Below are 17,922 nucleotides of genomic sequence, written 5' to 3' on the forward strand. Positions count from 1 at the left end.
TTAGCTTGTAAACCTTCCTTAGTAATGCGCATTTATCCTTAGGCTTCTCATTAGCTTTAATATTGCTTGATATTGATTTTAATCATACTCTAAATGGACAACATTTACAAAACATATACATTCTAAACCACATATTAGAATCTTACTAACATAGGAACATAATAGAAACATAAATTCCTAAAAATCTCCCGATGCTCATTCGATACAACTTCCATGTCACAATATAGATGTTGACCTTAACACTTCTAATTGACCATTCAAGTTCCTTTTTATCCAAACTGTCGAGACGTTTCTCTGCTCGGTGATGGAGAGTAAAAATAGAACACCTAAGTGTAGCTAGTCTCGAAAAAGTAAGTGTGTATCTTCCTTGAATCAGATAAAACACTAAATTGTAGAGTCGCCACCAATCTTTTAATTTGGTGAGATTGGTCACCAAAATGTTATATTATTCTAATAAAATTCCTGAGATTAATATTAAAATAATACAACAAAGGGTCTACTTACCAGAAAATGAGTTCGGGAGTCGGTTACGTATGGGGAAGGATTAGCACCCCTACAGCGCCCAAAAATTGGTACCGGTGTTTATTAATTAATTTTTCTTTGCAATAAATTAACAAATTTGTATTTAATTTAATTTAAATCATACAAATGAAAATTCTAATTAATATATCATATTATAAATATAAATAATATTATTATAATATAAAATAGGTTAAGATTTCATAATATATAGATTAATAATACAATTATAAAATATAAGTACTAATAGTGTAATTAATCCTATATTTAGTTAAAATATTAATATATTTTAGGGAAAATTATAACATATCTAAATTAATGATCCTAACTTTGAAAATGTATGAAATATAAGTATTAATAATGTAATTTACCCATAAATATTAATACTGGATATAAATATAAATTTCTAAAAATTATAGTGACTAAATTGGTTATTTTACCCTAGATATATATATATACATAGCAGTGACCAAAACATAAATAAATAAAATGCAATAACCATATTAAAATGTATAAAACCTGATTTCGGTGACTAAATTGCAAAGCTTACAAAACCAGGGGAATTACGGACGTAATTAACGTAAATTGAAAATGAGAAGTTGAAAACATTTGCTTAAAAGCACATTGCTTGTGCAAAAAGAGAAGTAAACGAGGAGAAGAGAATGAGAGAACAAGTGATTTAAAACTGGATTATAGAGTCTCATTTTATAGCTATAAAATGACTGTAATTCGATAAAATATTAGGAAAAATATGTTGAAAATCTCCCATTATATGTACAATTCTTTTGAATTTTAAAATTTAAATAAATATTGTAACACCCTAGATCCGATTGGGCCTAAAACACCACATTGGGATACCGAGGCAACCCCTAAGTTTTAAAACCTGCTCGTTTTATTTTCAAACATACTGAATGGTATTATGAATAAAACATACATACTATTATAAAAATCAATTTTAAAAATCCGGAGCTCCGTGACACATAATTTAAAATCAAAATAATACAACTCTGGGTTTAATAAACTAAACACATAAGTAAGGTACTATGGATACATATGCCCACTAAGCTATGGTAAGGTACTTTGAAGGAGATGCTAGAAGTCCTACTGCGACAATGCTCTATGAATTTCTCATGCTACTAACATGCCAACGAAAACATCCGAAGGTTAAGCTTACAAAGTCCAGTAGTATAATCGCTAATCTAGAGTAGCATAAAATTTTATAAACAAAAGCATGCTGAAGATGAGGTACTAAGTAGTGGATACATGCATGATTTTGATCACGTGCTACCTACCTAAGGCTTAGTTATCCTATCTCTAAAGTAGAGGTCTCATGCTTACCTAAATCCTCTGACAGGGGTCTTTAACCCTAATGTTTGAATTTGCTATGCGTTATCTAAATGTGATAGTGGTTTTATTGTGCATTATCTGAATATAATGCTAACTCTGTTGTGCATTCTCCGAATGCAATACTAACTTTGTTGTGACTCATACACTAGCTGAGGTATACATCATGGTACGACTGAGGGATTGCATCTCGTAGCTCATGCACCCCTCTATCCTACCAGATACTATTATATGATACACAACAACAAACATGAAACTATGGTAGACATCATGATGCGGCCTAGTGGTTGTATCTCAGAGCTCATACATCCCTCTAGCCTGCTGGAATATCCTCGGGTACCTGAGGTAAGATCCGAAACTGCATTGGAGACGTACAACTGACCCCTACGATATATATAGGGTGAGATCCAGAGCTATATCGAAAATATACACCCCACCAACTTACTCAGTCGAGTCTTTGAGCATCTGTACCCAGCTGGCAAGAGAAATGCCTTGGCTCTGACTGGTATATATCTGGACATACTGACAAACACCACCATCATCCTACTGCTAAAGAAACTCGGGTGTCCTGGCTATTTCCCGAATGTCACGCAAAGACTAGTTTTATGACATTCTAGATGTTAATGTTACTATTTCTAGATATTCTGAGTTATTACTGATAATCTGTATTGGTCTGGTTGCTCGCTACTTAAGGGTATTTTAGTTATTCTCTGACTCTGGGAAATCTCTACGTGTTCGAGAATTCATGATGATTATTGAGATTATTGTTTATTGGTTGTGGTTCTGGGTAGCCCGATATCTGACTCGGGTTCATTCTGGTAGCGATATTATATTCGCTAATACTATATTTTCCCCTCAATTTGCTGTCGAATTTAAGGAATATATGTGCATCCAACACTCTCGGTCGTTCTTATGGTATACGACACTACTGTTTCATAATTTGATTGCTTGGTTATACCTCTCGACGGTACACCCTGCACACTGATCCTCCATCAAAAAATATTTGTTACACGCATAATGAAGATACTTAGACCCATTACGTCTGCTATGGTTACACTAGTTGTAACTCCCTCTTATGAGTGTTTCTGGGCACCTTTGGCCATTTTCGTCCCTCACGGACTAAGCTTTATCCTTACAGACCATTCCAAGCTCTTATAGACCTTAATCGGGTCGAATCTGATCATCTGAGGTGGGTAGTATCGATAATCTAGCAATAGTATCAACATCTCTATGAGTATTGGTACCAAAAATGCATTTTGTTGCGAAATTAGGGCCTCAATATCAATACTACTACCCTGAGTATCGATACTCACCCTGGCAATGTCGATACTTCCCTATGGAAATCCTAATTTTAGCCCCAATTTAACCAGTATCGATATTGTTCATCCCAGTAACGATACTCGAACCCAAAAATTGGTATTTTAGGCTAAAAAAACCCAAAATTTGGTATTTTAAGCTAAAAAAACACCCAAAATCATCATAAATGACTTGGTTTGGCTCCTAAACTAATTATGAAGTTATAGTAAGTTATTTAGAGTCCGTAGGTGTCATAAAAACACTACCTTAACACCTAAAACATTATTTAATCTTGAAATCAAGTTTAAACCCTAATATGCTCAACTATGCAAATCTTAGCAAATTCTTGAAATTCATGGAAATTTAATACTCAAAAGGATTAGAAATACACTACCTTGTTGATTGAATCCTGAAATTGAGCTCATTACTTAGCCAAAATCATTTCCTTAGCAATTTGGATGAAAACCTCAAATTTTCTCTTGCAAACATAAAATCCAAGCTTGAATCTTTAAAACAATAATGTTGGGGGTTTAATTAGGACGAATTTGAAATATAAAAAGAGCTAAAAAATATTATTTTTTCTATGGCTTGGAGAGGAAGAAGGTGGAAGAGAAAAACAGAAGAAAAATGAGAGAATATGAAGATGAAAAGGATATAAGGTTTTTATCTTTAAGAAAATGAGCTAATTACACTGTTGGTCCCTCTTCACCTTTTTACTATGCAAAAGTCTCCATTTTATGGCTAGTTGGGCCCATGTACAACACAATTAAGCCTAACGACTTGAATTATAATTTCTGCATGGTCCACTTACCTCTCGGGTAGACCCGAAACTGCTAGCTCAGAATTTGGGGTGTTACAAATATATTTGACCAATCAAATTCTGGAATAAAATTAGTTCTGATTTTAATGAAAAAAAATTAATATGGTTGCGGGGGTTTCACATGAACATGAACATGAGTCGGGCGGGTGGACGGAAACGACGACGTGCAAGTGCTTCATGCCTTATTACTCAATATGAATAAAGATAAAGGTTAGTACATGAATCTTTCATTAAACTTGTATCTCATTAATGTGGAATACAAACAACTTCTTTGCATTACCATTTTATCAACAGGATACAGAAACTAAATATAATAACATATTTATGTCTAGCTTGTAACATAATAACACATCAACATGATATTTAACAAACATACACCACTCAACATGCCAATGAAAATCAAAGCATTAAACTTATCGACTACAAGTGACATTTTAAAGTTGGAGGTGCACAAACCTCAAACTCTTGAAGATATGAGAGCTTTCTAATTAGTCCTTAATCATTTTCCCTTTCCTTTGGATTTAAAAGTCTCTCACACCTTTCTTTTTTTCAAATTAAACAATAAATAACTGACAACACCATTTAAGAATACACAATATAGAAAAATAAATTTAAAACATTGAAAAGAATGAGGAATGAAATGTAAAGGCCCTCTATTTACTTAAACCCTTCATAAACTCATTTTTCTTCACTACCTCCGTTCTTGGAGCTTCGTAGCTAATCTTAAAGCTCATAAAAAATGAAAAATGAAACTTACCTTCGATACTATTGGATGGACAAAGATTCTTACGAAACGAATTATTTTTTGGCTTAATATAAAGAAAGTGCTCAAATTATATCATTTTTCTCATTTAGTAGGTGTCTAAATTATATTTCGATAAATCCAGTTGTCTAACGTTGCAAACGTTGTTATTTTAGGTGTTCGGGCCGTAACCGTTGTATATCATATTCTGGTAATTTTGAGATTTTTTTTATTTTTAAAAAAAAATATTAATTAAAAAACCCACTTTTTTGAAATTACAAAAAAATCTAAAACCCTAAAATCTCTCATTCCAATCACATCACCAACCATCATTGGCTACCATTGTTGTTATCACCGTCATCGAACTAGCCATCATCGATTGCCATTGTTTTTTTCACCGTCGTCGAACCATCGATCCATCTTCGATCGTTATTACTCTCATCTTCGTTTTTCAAACCCCAAATCGTAAACACCCCTAAATTATAAACCTTTGCTCAACAAACACAACGTTGTTGCCCTTTTCTATAATTTTCCCTCGCCGTCTTTTCCCTCTCAACGTTGTTTCCTTCGGCATCACTTGCAAAGTATGGTACCAGTATAATTAGGGGCCTGTAGGTCACATTTGTTTTTATATTGAGTATGTATCTTATTTTGACATGGGACATTATTGGATTCTATTTTAATTTGCGAATGATTATTTTTGAAGTTATGTTTTTATTTATAAATTATTTATTTTATTTTAATTTGTTTAAGAAAAATTTAATTTTTCTTAGATTTTATTGTGGGTCGCTCCGGTGGTCCTAATGTGACAGCTCGGATCAGATCAGGTTACCCGTATCGATTTGAGGATGTCATCATTACATGCTTTTCCTCTCCCTAAACAACAAAATAATCTAATAAATTTAGGATTAGAGTTTTAAGAGATTTTAAGGTTTTTGGTTTTTTTTTTGTAATTTTCAAAAAGTTTGGGTATTTTTTTATTAATAATATTTTTAAGTTTTTTTTAAAAAAATAAAAATTCTAAAAAATACTAGAATATGAAATGTATCACTTAATAAAAAAATTAACGACGGTTACAACCCTGACGTCTAAAATGACAACGTTTATAACGTTAGACATCTAAATTGATCGAAAAATAATTTAGAGACCTAATTCAAAAAATGAGTATATTTCGACACTTATTTTTGTATTAAGTTTTTTTTAATGGCTTCAAATTTTAAGGAGAAAAAGATTAAAAAAGTGAATGGTAAAAAGAGGAAGAGGGACAAATGATCTATTGCTATGCCCATGTTCCAAACAAAAAATAATTATACATGATGCAATAATATTTTTTTCACAAACGGGCAAATTGTCCCATAAACCTTTCAACTTTTATTCTATACTTAAAAATTTTTCCTTTTAATTTATGTAGCACGGGTACGGTAAATGTCGTATCAAGTACTTGATATGTTCCCAACATGGATACAGGACGAGTATAATTTGGGTACGTACTGAAAATACCCCATGTTTAAGGGTTATGCCTGAAATTAATTGAATATGTTAGAGAGATTTTCGAAGACGTATCAGGAACAATATTTAGGAACAATATTTGATGTTCATGCATGTATTAAGATTATTTTTAAGATTTAAATAATATAAAAAGATATAGATAAATCAAGATATGATTTTATTTTTAATTAGAATTTAATTTTTATTATAAACATGTATTTTTCAGGTCCAAAAAGTTGGTAGACTAAATTTGATGTCGAAACACTATTGCTCTAATCTTTGGCCTTCAAAGTTCTTGGATAACCTATATCATTCTCTTATTTACAAAGAAATTAGAGTACTTATTCTTTCGTCCACTCGCTTAAGAAGAATAAGTTAAATCCAAATTATGACCTTCAAATTTATTTTGTATTTATCGTATCCTTACTCTATCCATAACTTATAATTTTAGAAATTAATGTTTCTCGTTCTCGTAGATGTCGTATCTATCCTCATATCTGTATCAGTACAACATAACTTTTAATTATTTCCAGATCCAGTTCACAGTGAATCAAGCCTTTATATTTTCATAATTTCAAGTTATATACGAATATTGTCTTTAAATTTTGAGTCATTATAATTCTTTCTTGAAAAAATGTCGTTCTCAAAATCTATCTGAATCTAATATATGCGGTTATTGAAGTTTCATTTCCTCCTAGTGTTATGTAAGGATGGATCGAGAGGAAAGTATGTCGAGGTAATAGATTTTAAATTATTATATATTTTAAATATTATTTATATTTTTTATTTATAATATACTTTATCCCTACAAATATAAGTTCATCAATCCTTAAATTTTAAAAATATATCATTTAACACAAATTGCCATATGGTGCAGCCTACACATAACATTTGTCGTGCTCTTATTGTGAAGTCTTCTCTCTAAATATAATATATTCTTTTGACTAATTTAAATATATTATATTAGATTCGTGTAATATAAATTTAAAATATTATTTATTATTTTCATGTAATTAATTTTCATTTATTAAAAATTAAATATCGTCCACATAGATATTTATTTTAAAATTAGTCCATCAATACATTACACAGAGCATGGTTGTTATAAAAAGATAAATATAAATGAAAAAAAAGAAAACTTTTATTATTATTAGGGATAAGTATTTAATAAAGTCGAGTTAAAAAAATTAAGTTAATTGAGTTAATGAGTTTGAACTTATAACTTAAATTTTATTTAAATTTTTTTTGAACCGTATTAAATTGAGTCAAATTATTTGAGTTTATATTTAAATTTAATTATAAATATTTATAATATTATGATATTAATTAATTTTAATTTAAACGTCTTTCTATATATACACACATCGTATATAGTTGAGAGATTTAACTTGAACTTAAAAACTAATCTACTGATTACTAAAAATTTAAAGTTATTATAGTCTTACTTTATAACTTATATTTTATTTGAAGATTTTCAAATCGAGTCAAATTTTTAAAATTATGAATTGAGTTATATCAAATAATTTTTTAATGTCAATTCGAGTTAAAAATTTTAGTTTTTACGAATTAAGTCGAATCGAATCTTATCCATGTCTAATTGATATTATATTGTAGAGAAGTCGTTTTCGCCACCTAGTTTTGAAAATCCTGTGGGTTTGAAAGGGCATATTTTTGAAGTCACCAATCTAAGGAAGCCAAAACTAAAACCAGAAACCATGGGCTGACAAATTTAACAGTTTACTGTTTACCCCAACCTAAACAAAACCGGCTGCTCTGCTCTCTGTATCCTCTGTACACTGCTTTATAATCTCCTCTCTTCTCTTTTTGCCTTCATCTGTTCCATTATTCTATGTCCTTTAAACCATTTGCAGCCTTTTCTTCCTTACTTGTATGTTGAAGAAGGAAAAGCTTTCAGCTTTAGGTGCCTGTTGATTGTTACATCTCAGTTGCAGCCAGTTCTTTGCTGGGTATGTCTCCTTTTCTAGTTTTATCACTTTTGTCAATTGCCTGTTAAGAATTTACGGAGAATTAAAGTGGGAGATAGCGGTCAATGTACAGTGTGTTTGAGATCTCTGATAATTGTTGTAAAAAGCTGTGTTTTTCTATTGCTCTTCTGAATGGAAACTAGTGGTGTGTTTTCTGGGATTGGTCCTGGACTTTTAGGCCTTGAAATGCCATTAAACCCCCCAATTCATCCTCCTCATCATCAACAACAACAACCTAGAAATCCCCCAACTGCCCAAAACTTGCCTCAATTTCATAACAACACCCCACAAATGGTTGGTTTTTCTTCTCATCATGAAACCGACCACTCGCTGCACCAGCAGCAGCCTGTTAAACAAGGATACCCTATTGGTTCCAAGGCCAAGCAACAGTCCCCTCTGAGTGATGAAGACGAACATGGGTTTAACCCTGATGATGGCTCTGCTGCTGATGCCAAGAGAAAGGCTTCTCCATGGCAAAGGATGAAATGGACTGATAACATGGTTAGGTTGCTTATAATGGCGGTTTATTATATCGGTGATGAAGGTGGATCAGAAGGGAATGTATCGGATCCTACTGGCAAGAAAAAGGTTGGTGGTGGATTGTTGCAGAAGAAAGGGAAATGGAAGTCGGTTTCGAGGGCTATGATGGAGAAAGGATTTTATGTTTCACCACAGCAATGTGAAGATAAGTTCAACGATTTGAACAAGAGGTATAAGAGGGTTAATGATATACTTGGTAGAGGGACTTCTTGTAAAGTGGTGGAGAATCAGAGCTTGCTTGAGTCCATGGATTTGTCTCCCAAATTGAAGGAAGAAGTTCGGAAATTGTTGAATTCTAAGCACTTGTTTTTCAGGGAAATGTGTGCTTATCATAATAGTTGCGGCCATGGTGCTGGGGCTTCTGCTGGTGGTGTTAATCAGTCTCCGGAGGTGGCTACTGAGATATCACAGGTTCAGCACCAGCAAGCTCAACAACAACAATGCCTCCATTCGTCCGATAATTCTCAAATTGTCGGAAATTTAGGTGGAATTGAGACAGAGGCGTCGAAATTGGCTAAAGTAGACAGTGAAGATGAGGACGACGACGATGACGATGAGGATGACGGTGACAATGGGGATGGTGATGGTGATGAAGATGAGGATGATGATGGGGCAGTCAATGGTCACTCAAGGGGGAAGCAAGATGATGAAGATAACCGTGGAAAGCCTTCTCGTAAAAGGCCAAGAAAGGGAGCATATGCAATGTCACCAACGCCAATGATTCAACAATTGAGCTGTGAAGTTATGAACGTGATGCAAGACGGGTCGAAGAGTGTCTCAGAAAAGAAGCATTGGATGAGAATGAGGGTACTGCAATTGGAAGAGCAGCAAGTCAGCTACCAATACCAAGCATTCCAGCTGGAGAAGCAAAGGCTCAAGTGGTTGAAATTCAGTGGCAAGAAAGAAAGGGAAATGGAGAGAGCAAAGCTCGAGAACGAACGAAGGCGGCTCGAAAACGAGAGAATGGTGCTGCTCCTCAGGCAGAAAGAGTTTGAAGCTTTTGATCTTGATCAGCCTCAGCCCTTACCTCAACCTCAGATGCATTCTTGTAACAACAAGAGGAGGGATCCATCAAATATCTGGATGAAAAAAGTATACATGTGAAAGGGGGTCACATAAGATGGAGATTTTGGAGTTTATATAAGATATAGAGACTGACTATATCAAATATTGTTATAAATATTTTGTTATGAAAATCTATGTTCTCAAACATATGAATTCTATGTTTGACTTTTTTCTTTCTAATTTTGCTTTGTCTATCAACAATCAGTTTTTTGACTCACATTTCAGCTGTATTTAGCCGTTCGATCTTACTTGAGAATTTCTTAACTCTTCAGGTGAGTACTACTCGACTTGAAAAATCGATTTTTTCGATTTAATTCAACTAAAATAAACTCGACTTGAATTGATTTCGAGTTTTAAGTTAAATTCAACTTGAATTAATTTCAAGTTTTAATTTGATAAACTTGACACGAAAATATTCCAAGTTAAAGTTGAACTATAAAATACAACTCGAATAACTCAAAATTTTTAATAATTATTTTATTAGTTTTCAAGTTTAATTCGAGCCCATTTTGTATAATATGTATATTACATATAAAAAATATGAAGAAATATGTATTATATATGGTTATAAAAAAAGATTATTTAAAATGAAATCAAATAGTATTATAATATTATAAATATTGTCATTTAATATTGTCAATGAAGTGATTGGGGTTCAAGATTTTACTCTTGATGAGTAATCTATAAATTTCTATATAAATTTTAATTGGGTCTTAGGTATGCCCTAACCTAGACTGGGGGAGTCACTTTGACCTAAACTTTTTTGCACAAAAAAAATAATGTTATAAATATTTATAATTAAATTTATACATAAACTCAAAAATTCAACTTAAAAAAATTTCAAATTAAGTTTGAGTTATAAAATATGATTCGTTAACTCAAATAATTAAAAAAATTATCTCGACTCGATCAAACGCATGCCCTAATCTTATCCATTTAGACTCTATCTGACCTAATACCTTCTGAGATTTTAAATTCACTAAACTAAAACTTAAGATTTAAAAAATACATGTAATGAAAAATAAAAGAGTGAGGAAATAAAACCCAAAAAAAAATTAAATTCACCAAATTAAAAAGTAAGATTTTACCAAAAAAAATGCAAAAAGAAAAGTAAAAAGGTTAGGGGAAAAAATTAAACCCCAAAACAATAGATGAAAATATAAGCATTAAACTTATATAAGCATCTACCCTTAATTATTGTTACGAGGTGATGTGAAATTAAATTAATAAAAATATTTTTATTTAGTCCTTCAAGTATGTCTAATTTTTTATTTTGATATTTTTCAATATTTTAAGTAATAATTTCAATATTTTTTTTCAGATTTTACCTGCTTTTAACTATTAAACAATATTTTTTTATTCTTTAAATTCTTTTTGTTTTGTACATGAAATTAAACATGTATAATTGTCACTTTATTTTAACATAATTGCCCTCAAGTTTATTCCGATAGATAGCTTTGACAGTTCTTCACTCCGACATTGAAAAAATAGAGATTCTCATATGAATTTCTATTTATTTTATTTTTCTTCTTGTCACTCAAAATTTTTATGATAAAAATTAAATTAATTGTTTTTTAATATACGGATGTATGATTATTTGGTTTTTATTAGTGTAAAGTATACAAATGGTCCTTTGACTATAATGTGTTGTTTTATTGAGTTCCCCGACTATCAAAAGTTACAAAATGGACCCCTGACTATAAGATATTGTTTTGTTGAGTCACTCGACTATTAAAAGTTACACAATGATCACCTCACTATTCATTATGTTTGAAGCTTGTCCTTTTCTGTTAAAAACTTGATGGCAATCTGAGCTAGATGTTAGTCTACTGTCTGAGATATGATAAAATCTCATCATAAAATCTCAAACGACTATCATATCTCAGACAATAGACTAACATACAGCTCAGACTACCACTAATTTTTAACAGAAAATGACGAGTTTTGAAGATAAATGAATGGTCGGGTGATCATTTTATAACTTTTAATAATCGAGTGACTCAACAAAACAACATCATGTAGTTGATGGACCATTTTGTACTTTTTAATAGCTAATGAACTTAATAAAACAATAGCCTATAGTTGGGGAACCATTTGTATACTTTACCCCTTTTTATTAATCTCTAATAATAACATTTATTTAAATGATTACATCAATTAAAATAAGTTTATTTATAAGATTAGATATAGTTAAATTTCTTGAAATATCTTTCAAAATAATTATTCAATCAATGTTAACACTTTATTTTTGAAGAAATCTTTTTTTTAACTTTTTAAAAGCATAATCTCATAGAAAACTATTTAAAAAATTAAAATAAACATCAGATTGGTTCAAGTGGTAAGCAATTTGATATTTAAATTCCGAGATTTTCTCAAAGCATGCTTCTATGGTCTTTTAGTCTTATGATAACATTGTGTGTGCGATCTGGAAGTGCTCATCCATAGATTATTTTCTGCTAGTTATAAAGCATGCATATTAGGTGTCATAATTGTTTCATGTTTAGAATCGTTGGATAAATCCAACGGTGTCGCTGAGTTTATTATGTCATAAATAGAATCAAGGGGGTTTTAAATGGATTTAGAAGCAGGCAACCATTTAACATCTTTCTTAAATGATTTATTATTAAATGTTTTATTATTAAATGTTATATAAAGTAATATATATATTCATTTTTTAATCTCTTAATAACACTTGCATATCTTACGAATATAATTGTTCTAATCTAAAATTTCTAAGAAAATATTTTTTTTACTACCGAAGTTGTTCGATAAACCCAGATAATTATATTTTCTTAAATATATTCTATTTTGAATAAAATATTTTAAAAAATTACCTTTATTGTAAGAATGTTCATCATGTTTCTCGTTACACTAAATAGTGTTGATTTTTTATATTAATGATTTCTTCTGAGAATAAAAAAAATATTTACAAATTTATCGCGTGATTTTAATAGTTAAAAGAATTATTATTCTCTTTAGAAATTTTAGGTTCAAGCAACAATGTTTACGTAGTACATGTGTTATCGATGATTAAGAAAAACTTTATCCCGAATGAATAGCGTTTTCAATTAAACATTCAGTCCGACGTTCTTATTACAGTACAAACATATAGGAATACAAAACCCACATTGTCTTAACAATATGAAACCAACAATGTTGATTGCATCATGTGGAAAATCACGAATTAAAATGGGGATCATGTTCAGTGTAGCCTCAAAATAACCCAATACCATTCACCACGTTCAAAATTCAGCACCGGAACAAGTTCCACAAACAGAAAAAAGACTAGACTGATTTTGTTTAATCTTCGAGTTCGATAATCTTCACGACGGAAGCATCTCCGACCTTTTGGCAAACAACAACTCGATCATGTGACTTCACAATTCCTGAAGCCTTCCCATGGTCGAGAGCAACCTTCAAAACCGACTCATTAGTTGCACTCGTAGACTCCGCCTGCGAAACAAAACAGAAACAAAAAAGCTCTCGAGTCAATTGAAGTCTAGAAATACACAATGTAGTCACTAAGAACATATAAAAGAGGGCTACATACAGGATGACGCGGATCAGCAAGCATAGGGAAAAGACCTCGGACAATGAGGGATTGCCTTGCCTGTAAGGATTGTCGGAAAAATAAGACAATTTGATTAGGATCGACACATGCTTAAGCCATGCAATAAAAATTCCATCAACTGCAATTAAGGAGCCTGTTCACTTTTGGGGCATGTTGAGAGACTAAAAAGACAATAAATTGAATTTTTAAATAGTTGCTTGAACATCAAGGATTTGGGGTACCAAATAACATACCTCAAAGGCTCCACTGAAGCTCCACTTCAATTGGTTTGTCTTAAGCCGAGGGATGACAACCGAGAGAACTGGCATTGTCGGTCTGTACTTTGCAATCAATCTGGTACATGCAGAGTCATAAATAGATCAAGGTCCCTAAATCTTGGGGGTGAAAAAAGAAACAAAAAGAACCTCTCAGATGCAATTAAATTGATGTTATAAAAATGCCTATACCTTGCCGCTCTCCCTGAGGATGTGAAGCATATGATAATAGATGCCTTTACCTTAATTGCTGCTCGTACCTAAACAGGAAGTTCAAGAGATCAGAAACTCTTGCAGATACAAGTCTTGATTTACCGATAATTAGAGTTCATAAAGGCCACTACAATGATTGAAACATGCAACCATAACATCATAACTAGGACGAATAAATACCGCAGAGGAAGCAATGGATTCCAAGTGAGTCATTGGCTCTCCAACATACTTGACTGCTTTCTTGAAATACAAGTCTTGGTTGAATACCTTCTCTGCCTGTGAAATTTATAATAAAAACGAGAAAACTCAGATAAAATGCAGTCTCATCAGCGGCTATTGTGTGTCAAAACCATATTACGCCTATGCCGTCTCTCGGAGGGCATCAAGGACATAGATCTCCAAAGTGGGAGCTGTTTATGACGAAAGATTCAACCATACACATTTACAACAATTTACCTCTGCACAAATTCTGCCAACAGTAGAAATTGTTTCAACAGGGTACAATCCACGGAGCGTCTCAGCGCCGAGAAGGATAGCATCACTTCCTGCAGCAGAGTAAATGGATCATTTATAGGTTTTGAGGTGTTAAATATTAAACAAAAGAAACAGATTTATGCCTCAATGGAAACAATTTGTCAGTTTCATATAATTTGAAAGATATATAATATATGAACCAAAAGGAAGTCCAAAGCAGCAAATGTCCACATTCCACAGTAAAGCATATTAATATACCATCAAGAACAGCATTGGCAACATCAGTTGCCTCAGCACGAGTTGGCCTCAAGTTGTCAGTCGTACTGTCCACAACACGGGTGACCACCGCAGGCTTTCCAGCCATGTTACACTTATAAAGGGCAGCCTTTTGAAATAAGAAAACCTGCAAGGGAAAAGGAAGTTGATCAGCTGCACGCTCCGACAAATTACACGCATTTAAAACTAGGAACAAAAATCCAAGGTTGCTAAAAAGCTATAAGTTATACATACTAGAACAGACCACGAGATCTATTCAATGAAAACATTTTGCAGAAAAACTTACCACATAATATCCCCTTTACAGATTGGATCTCTGGTATTTTATATAGATGACTCGCATACTTTATAACAAAAACTTCAAGACTAGCAAATTACAGCTGGTTCAAGTAAAAGGAACATACCTTCTCAGGTGGGAGATCGATGCCCAAATTTCCACGAGAAAGGATTATACCATCTGCTTCTTGTAGGATCTCATCAAAATGGTTTAAACCCTGAAAATATAAAAGAATCGTCATTCTTATTTACAACTACGGTAAAGAAAACCTACATGTTCATCATTCACAATAACATAACATATAATGCACCTCTATATTCTCAATCTTAGCTAAAATTTGTGTCTGAGAGAGTTCACCCAGCTTTGAAAGGAACTCGCGAGCCTACAAGGGGCATACCAGGAGCAATCAGAGAACTGCAAAAACTTCAAAATATCACAATGATATGCAAGAGTGATACTTACTTGACAAACATCTTCCGCATGCCGTGTGTATGATAGAGAGAGGAAGTCGATTTTGTTTTGAACTCCCCAAGAACTTATAACCTGAAGTATCACCAGGTCAGAAAAGGAACTATCTGGAAATTATCAATGTAACAACTTACAACGAGAGAAATTGCTTTCTGTAACTTGTTAAATGGGAATAATATTCTTACCTCCTTGTCTTTATTAGAGAGGGTAGGCAACTCAATACGAATTTGAGAGGCGTGCAAAGTGAACAACGGACCAGTTAATGTTGCAGTATTCTTTATCACACAAACTACATCATTTCCTTGTACCTCATTAACCTGCACAATTTAATTCACAGTGTAAGGCTTTAAGCAATTGAAAATGTATAGGAATTCTGATTGTAATTTTCAGATTCCCTAATTAACCACTCCGCAAATAGTAGTATTAGTAGTTCCTCTTTCCTTACCTCCAGCCATACAGATGTGGTTTCACTCCCGGTAAACAGGTACTGACCAATAAAAATAGTGTCTCCCTTCTTCACTGCCTGCAAAAGCCAGATTGACAAACTTTTCAGAAAGATGCATGGACTTAGGGCAACCACCACAAATATGAACTCTTGTGAGATAAATCCAATATAAATGATACGGAATTATCCGTATCATGAATCCATAAGCATTGCACTAGCCGATACAAACCTCCCAACCCCTAATTAATGAAAAGCTGTTCGTAGAGCCATGAAGTCTAAAACAGATTGTGTTTAAAACAGGGCTCATAGATACTTCTCAGAGCCAAACACAAAATTGGATACAGAATACAATGGGAGGTAGGGGATTAGCATTAGACCTTTGATAGTCCATCAAAATTGATTGGTAATAAGTTTGAAGACGCCTCTTGTCCATCATCTGGTGTCAAAACAACAGTAGCATCAGCCTCGAGTGAAATCGCTTTCTCGCTTTTATTTACAACCTGCAACTCAGGCCCCACTGTATCCAACATAACCTGGTAGGCAAAAGCCAAATACAAATCACTTTATCATCATCTTAAGTAAGAATTTACAGCAAAAGTGATAATTGATAAAAAAGTCCTAATGTAACATAAATAACCACTTAAAAGAGAAAAACTTGACAACTATTCTGTGTTTTTTCCCTGAACACATGTTACATCAAGACAGACAATTTTTCTAGGAAAGAAACACAAGTTACAAAACCAACAAAAATACAAAGAACGTACCGCACAAAGCTTTTTAGTTAGCTTAACGGATGCCTTTAAATTTTCTAAAGTTTCCTGATGATACTCCGGGTCATGCCACGAGAAATCGAACCTAGCCACTGAAGAAAAACATACAACCAGATAAAATAAATATTACTTCCAATAACACAGTGATACCTAAACACAAAGGTTGGCAGAAAAAAACAGTACCAGACATTCCAGCTTTGAGACAACCAGAAATAACCTCAACGGATCGGGACTTTGGACCTAAAGTTCCCACTATCTTCGTCATTGCCGGGAAAAAACTCTGAAAAGAAGACGATCAACCAATCAGTTTCCAAATCTACTCGGATCCGATCAGGTTCGCTAAAAAAACCAAAACCCAAAACAGATTTGACTTGAAAAACGAAAGTGTAACTCACAGCCTTAGATGGCTCCAGGATTGAAACCATCCTGATGGGCTCTTCCAGAAGCAAATGACTCGAATGCATTTTTTCCGACTAAAACAAGAACAGATTTACTTTCTAAAGAGAAGCAAGTGTTTATAATTTAGTTACTAATTTTGGTTTCTTTTGGCTTCGTAAAACCTTGAACCCGAAGAATAAGCTCTTGATCCGAGTAAAGTAGCTCCTTTTTATTGAAGGAAACCTGCCTCCAGCAGCGCCCTGGTGGTACAGTTTCTTGGAGAAGGGGTAACCGTAGCTGGAATAACCAGTCGAGACCATAGCGCGTGTTTCAAACTAAAGGGTTGGATTGGGTAGATGGAGGCACGTGGTTTAGGGAGCAGCCAATGGTGGAAACTAAAACAACACACACAAGGGTCAAATCCTATGGGCGTGTCTCTTCTAGAAGGGGCGTTGGCCGTTGCGGCTTGCGGGGGGTGTTTGGTCGGGCACGCTTTTTTAGTCTATACGCACATAGTAATAGATCTAGAAGGAAGGATGGGCCCCAACTATACCATCCATTCCAATTTCCCGGAATTAGAGTTTGTACTTTTTTTGCACGACAGTTTTACGTCAAACTCCAAGACCCTCACAAAATTTCGATTTAATATATTTTTTTGGATAATTAAATTTCGATTTATTATAGTATATGTATTAGAGTGCATTTAAATTAATCATACATTTTTATTTATAAATAGAGATAAGTTTAAATAATTTAAATATGGTCTTTATAAAAATATTTATAATATTATATATAATTGTTAAGACAAGGACATCAGCCTTCAGCTTACGGTGATGAAAAGTGATTCTAAGACGGTAATCACCAAAATCAAAGGCCATGAAGATAATCTTTAAGAAATTGGAGCATTCACAAGAGATGCAAAGTCTTTAGCAGGATTTTCCCCCTAATTTTTTCAACTAAATACTTAAAATATTTTTTGATCAAAATTAGTATTTAA

At 33.0% G+C, this 17,922-nt stretch overlaps 2 protein-coding genes across 3 annotated transcripts; one reads left to right on the plus strand and one right to left on the minus strand.

Annotated features, from left to right (window-relative positions):
- Nucleotides 1-644: 644 nt before the first annotated feature.
- On the minus strand, nt 645-17,072 carry LOC120181082 (pyruvate kinase 1, cytosolic-like). 2 transcript variants are annotated; one of them, XM_039186297.1, is made up of 18 exons: nt 16,943-17,072; nt 16,731-16,827; nt 16,542-16,639; nt 16,155-16,310; nt 15,778-15,855; nt 15,518-15,649; nt 15,327-15,407; nt 15,175-15,246; nt 14,992-15,081; nt 14,570-14,714; nt 14,294-14,382; nt 14,018-14,113; nt 13,817-13,884; nt 13,604-13,703; nt 13,350-13,409; nt 13,071-13,252; nt 3,194-3,197; nt 645-657 (listed from the first exon to the last, which is right to left on the minus strand). In XM_039186297.1, exons 1-16 carry the CDS (start codon nt 17,009-17,011, stop codon nt 13,100-13,102), a joined length of 1,584 nt encoding a protein of 527 aa, XP_039042228.1. In that variant the 5' UTR covers nt 17,012-17,072; the 3' UTR covers nt 645-657; nt 3,194-3,197; nt 13,071-13,099. The 2 variants fall into 2 exon arrangements, with proteins under 2 accessions (XP_039042228.1, XP_039042227.1); XM_039186296.1 differs by lacking the exons at nt 645-657; nt 3,194-3,197 and adding an exon at nt 10,250-10,265 and having other exon boundaries at nt 13,067-13,252.
- Nucleotides 8,022-9,962, plus strand: LOC120181084. Its single transcript, XM_039186298.1, has 2 exons — nt 8,022-8,247; nt 8,296-9,962. Exon 2 carries the CDS (start codon nt 8,327-8,329, stop codon nt 9,836-9,838), a length of 1,512 nt encoding a protein of 503 aa, XP_039042229.1. The 5' UTR covers nt 8,022-8,247; nt 8,296-8,326; the 3' UTR covers nt 9,839-9,962.
- Nucleotides 17,073-17,922: the final 850 nt, after the last annotated feature.

This window comes from Hibiscus syriacus, unplaced genomic scaffold (assembly GCF_006381635.1).
Source record: "Hibiscus syriacus cultivar Baekdansim isolate YM2019G1 unplaced genomic scaffold, ASM638163v2 tig00112507_pilon, whole genome shotgun sequence".
Lineage (NCBI taxonomy): Eukaryota > Viridiplantae > Streptophyta > Magnoliopsida > Malvales > Malvaceae > Hibiscus > Hibiscus syriacus.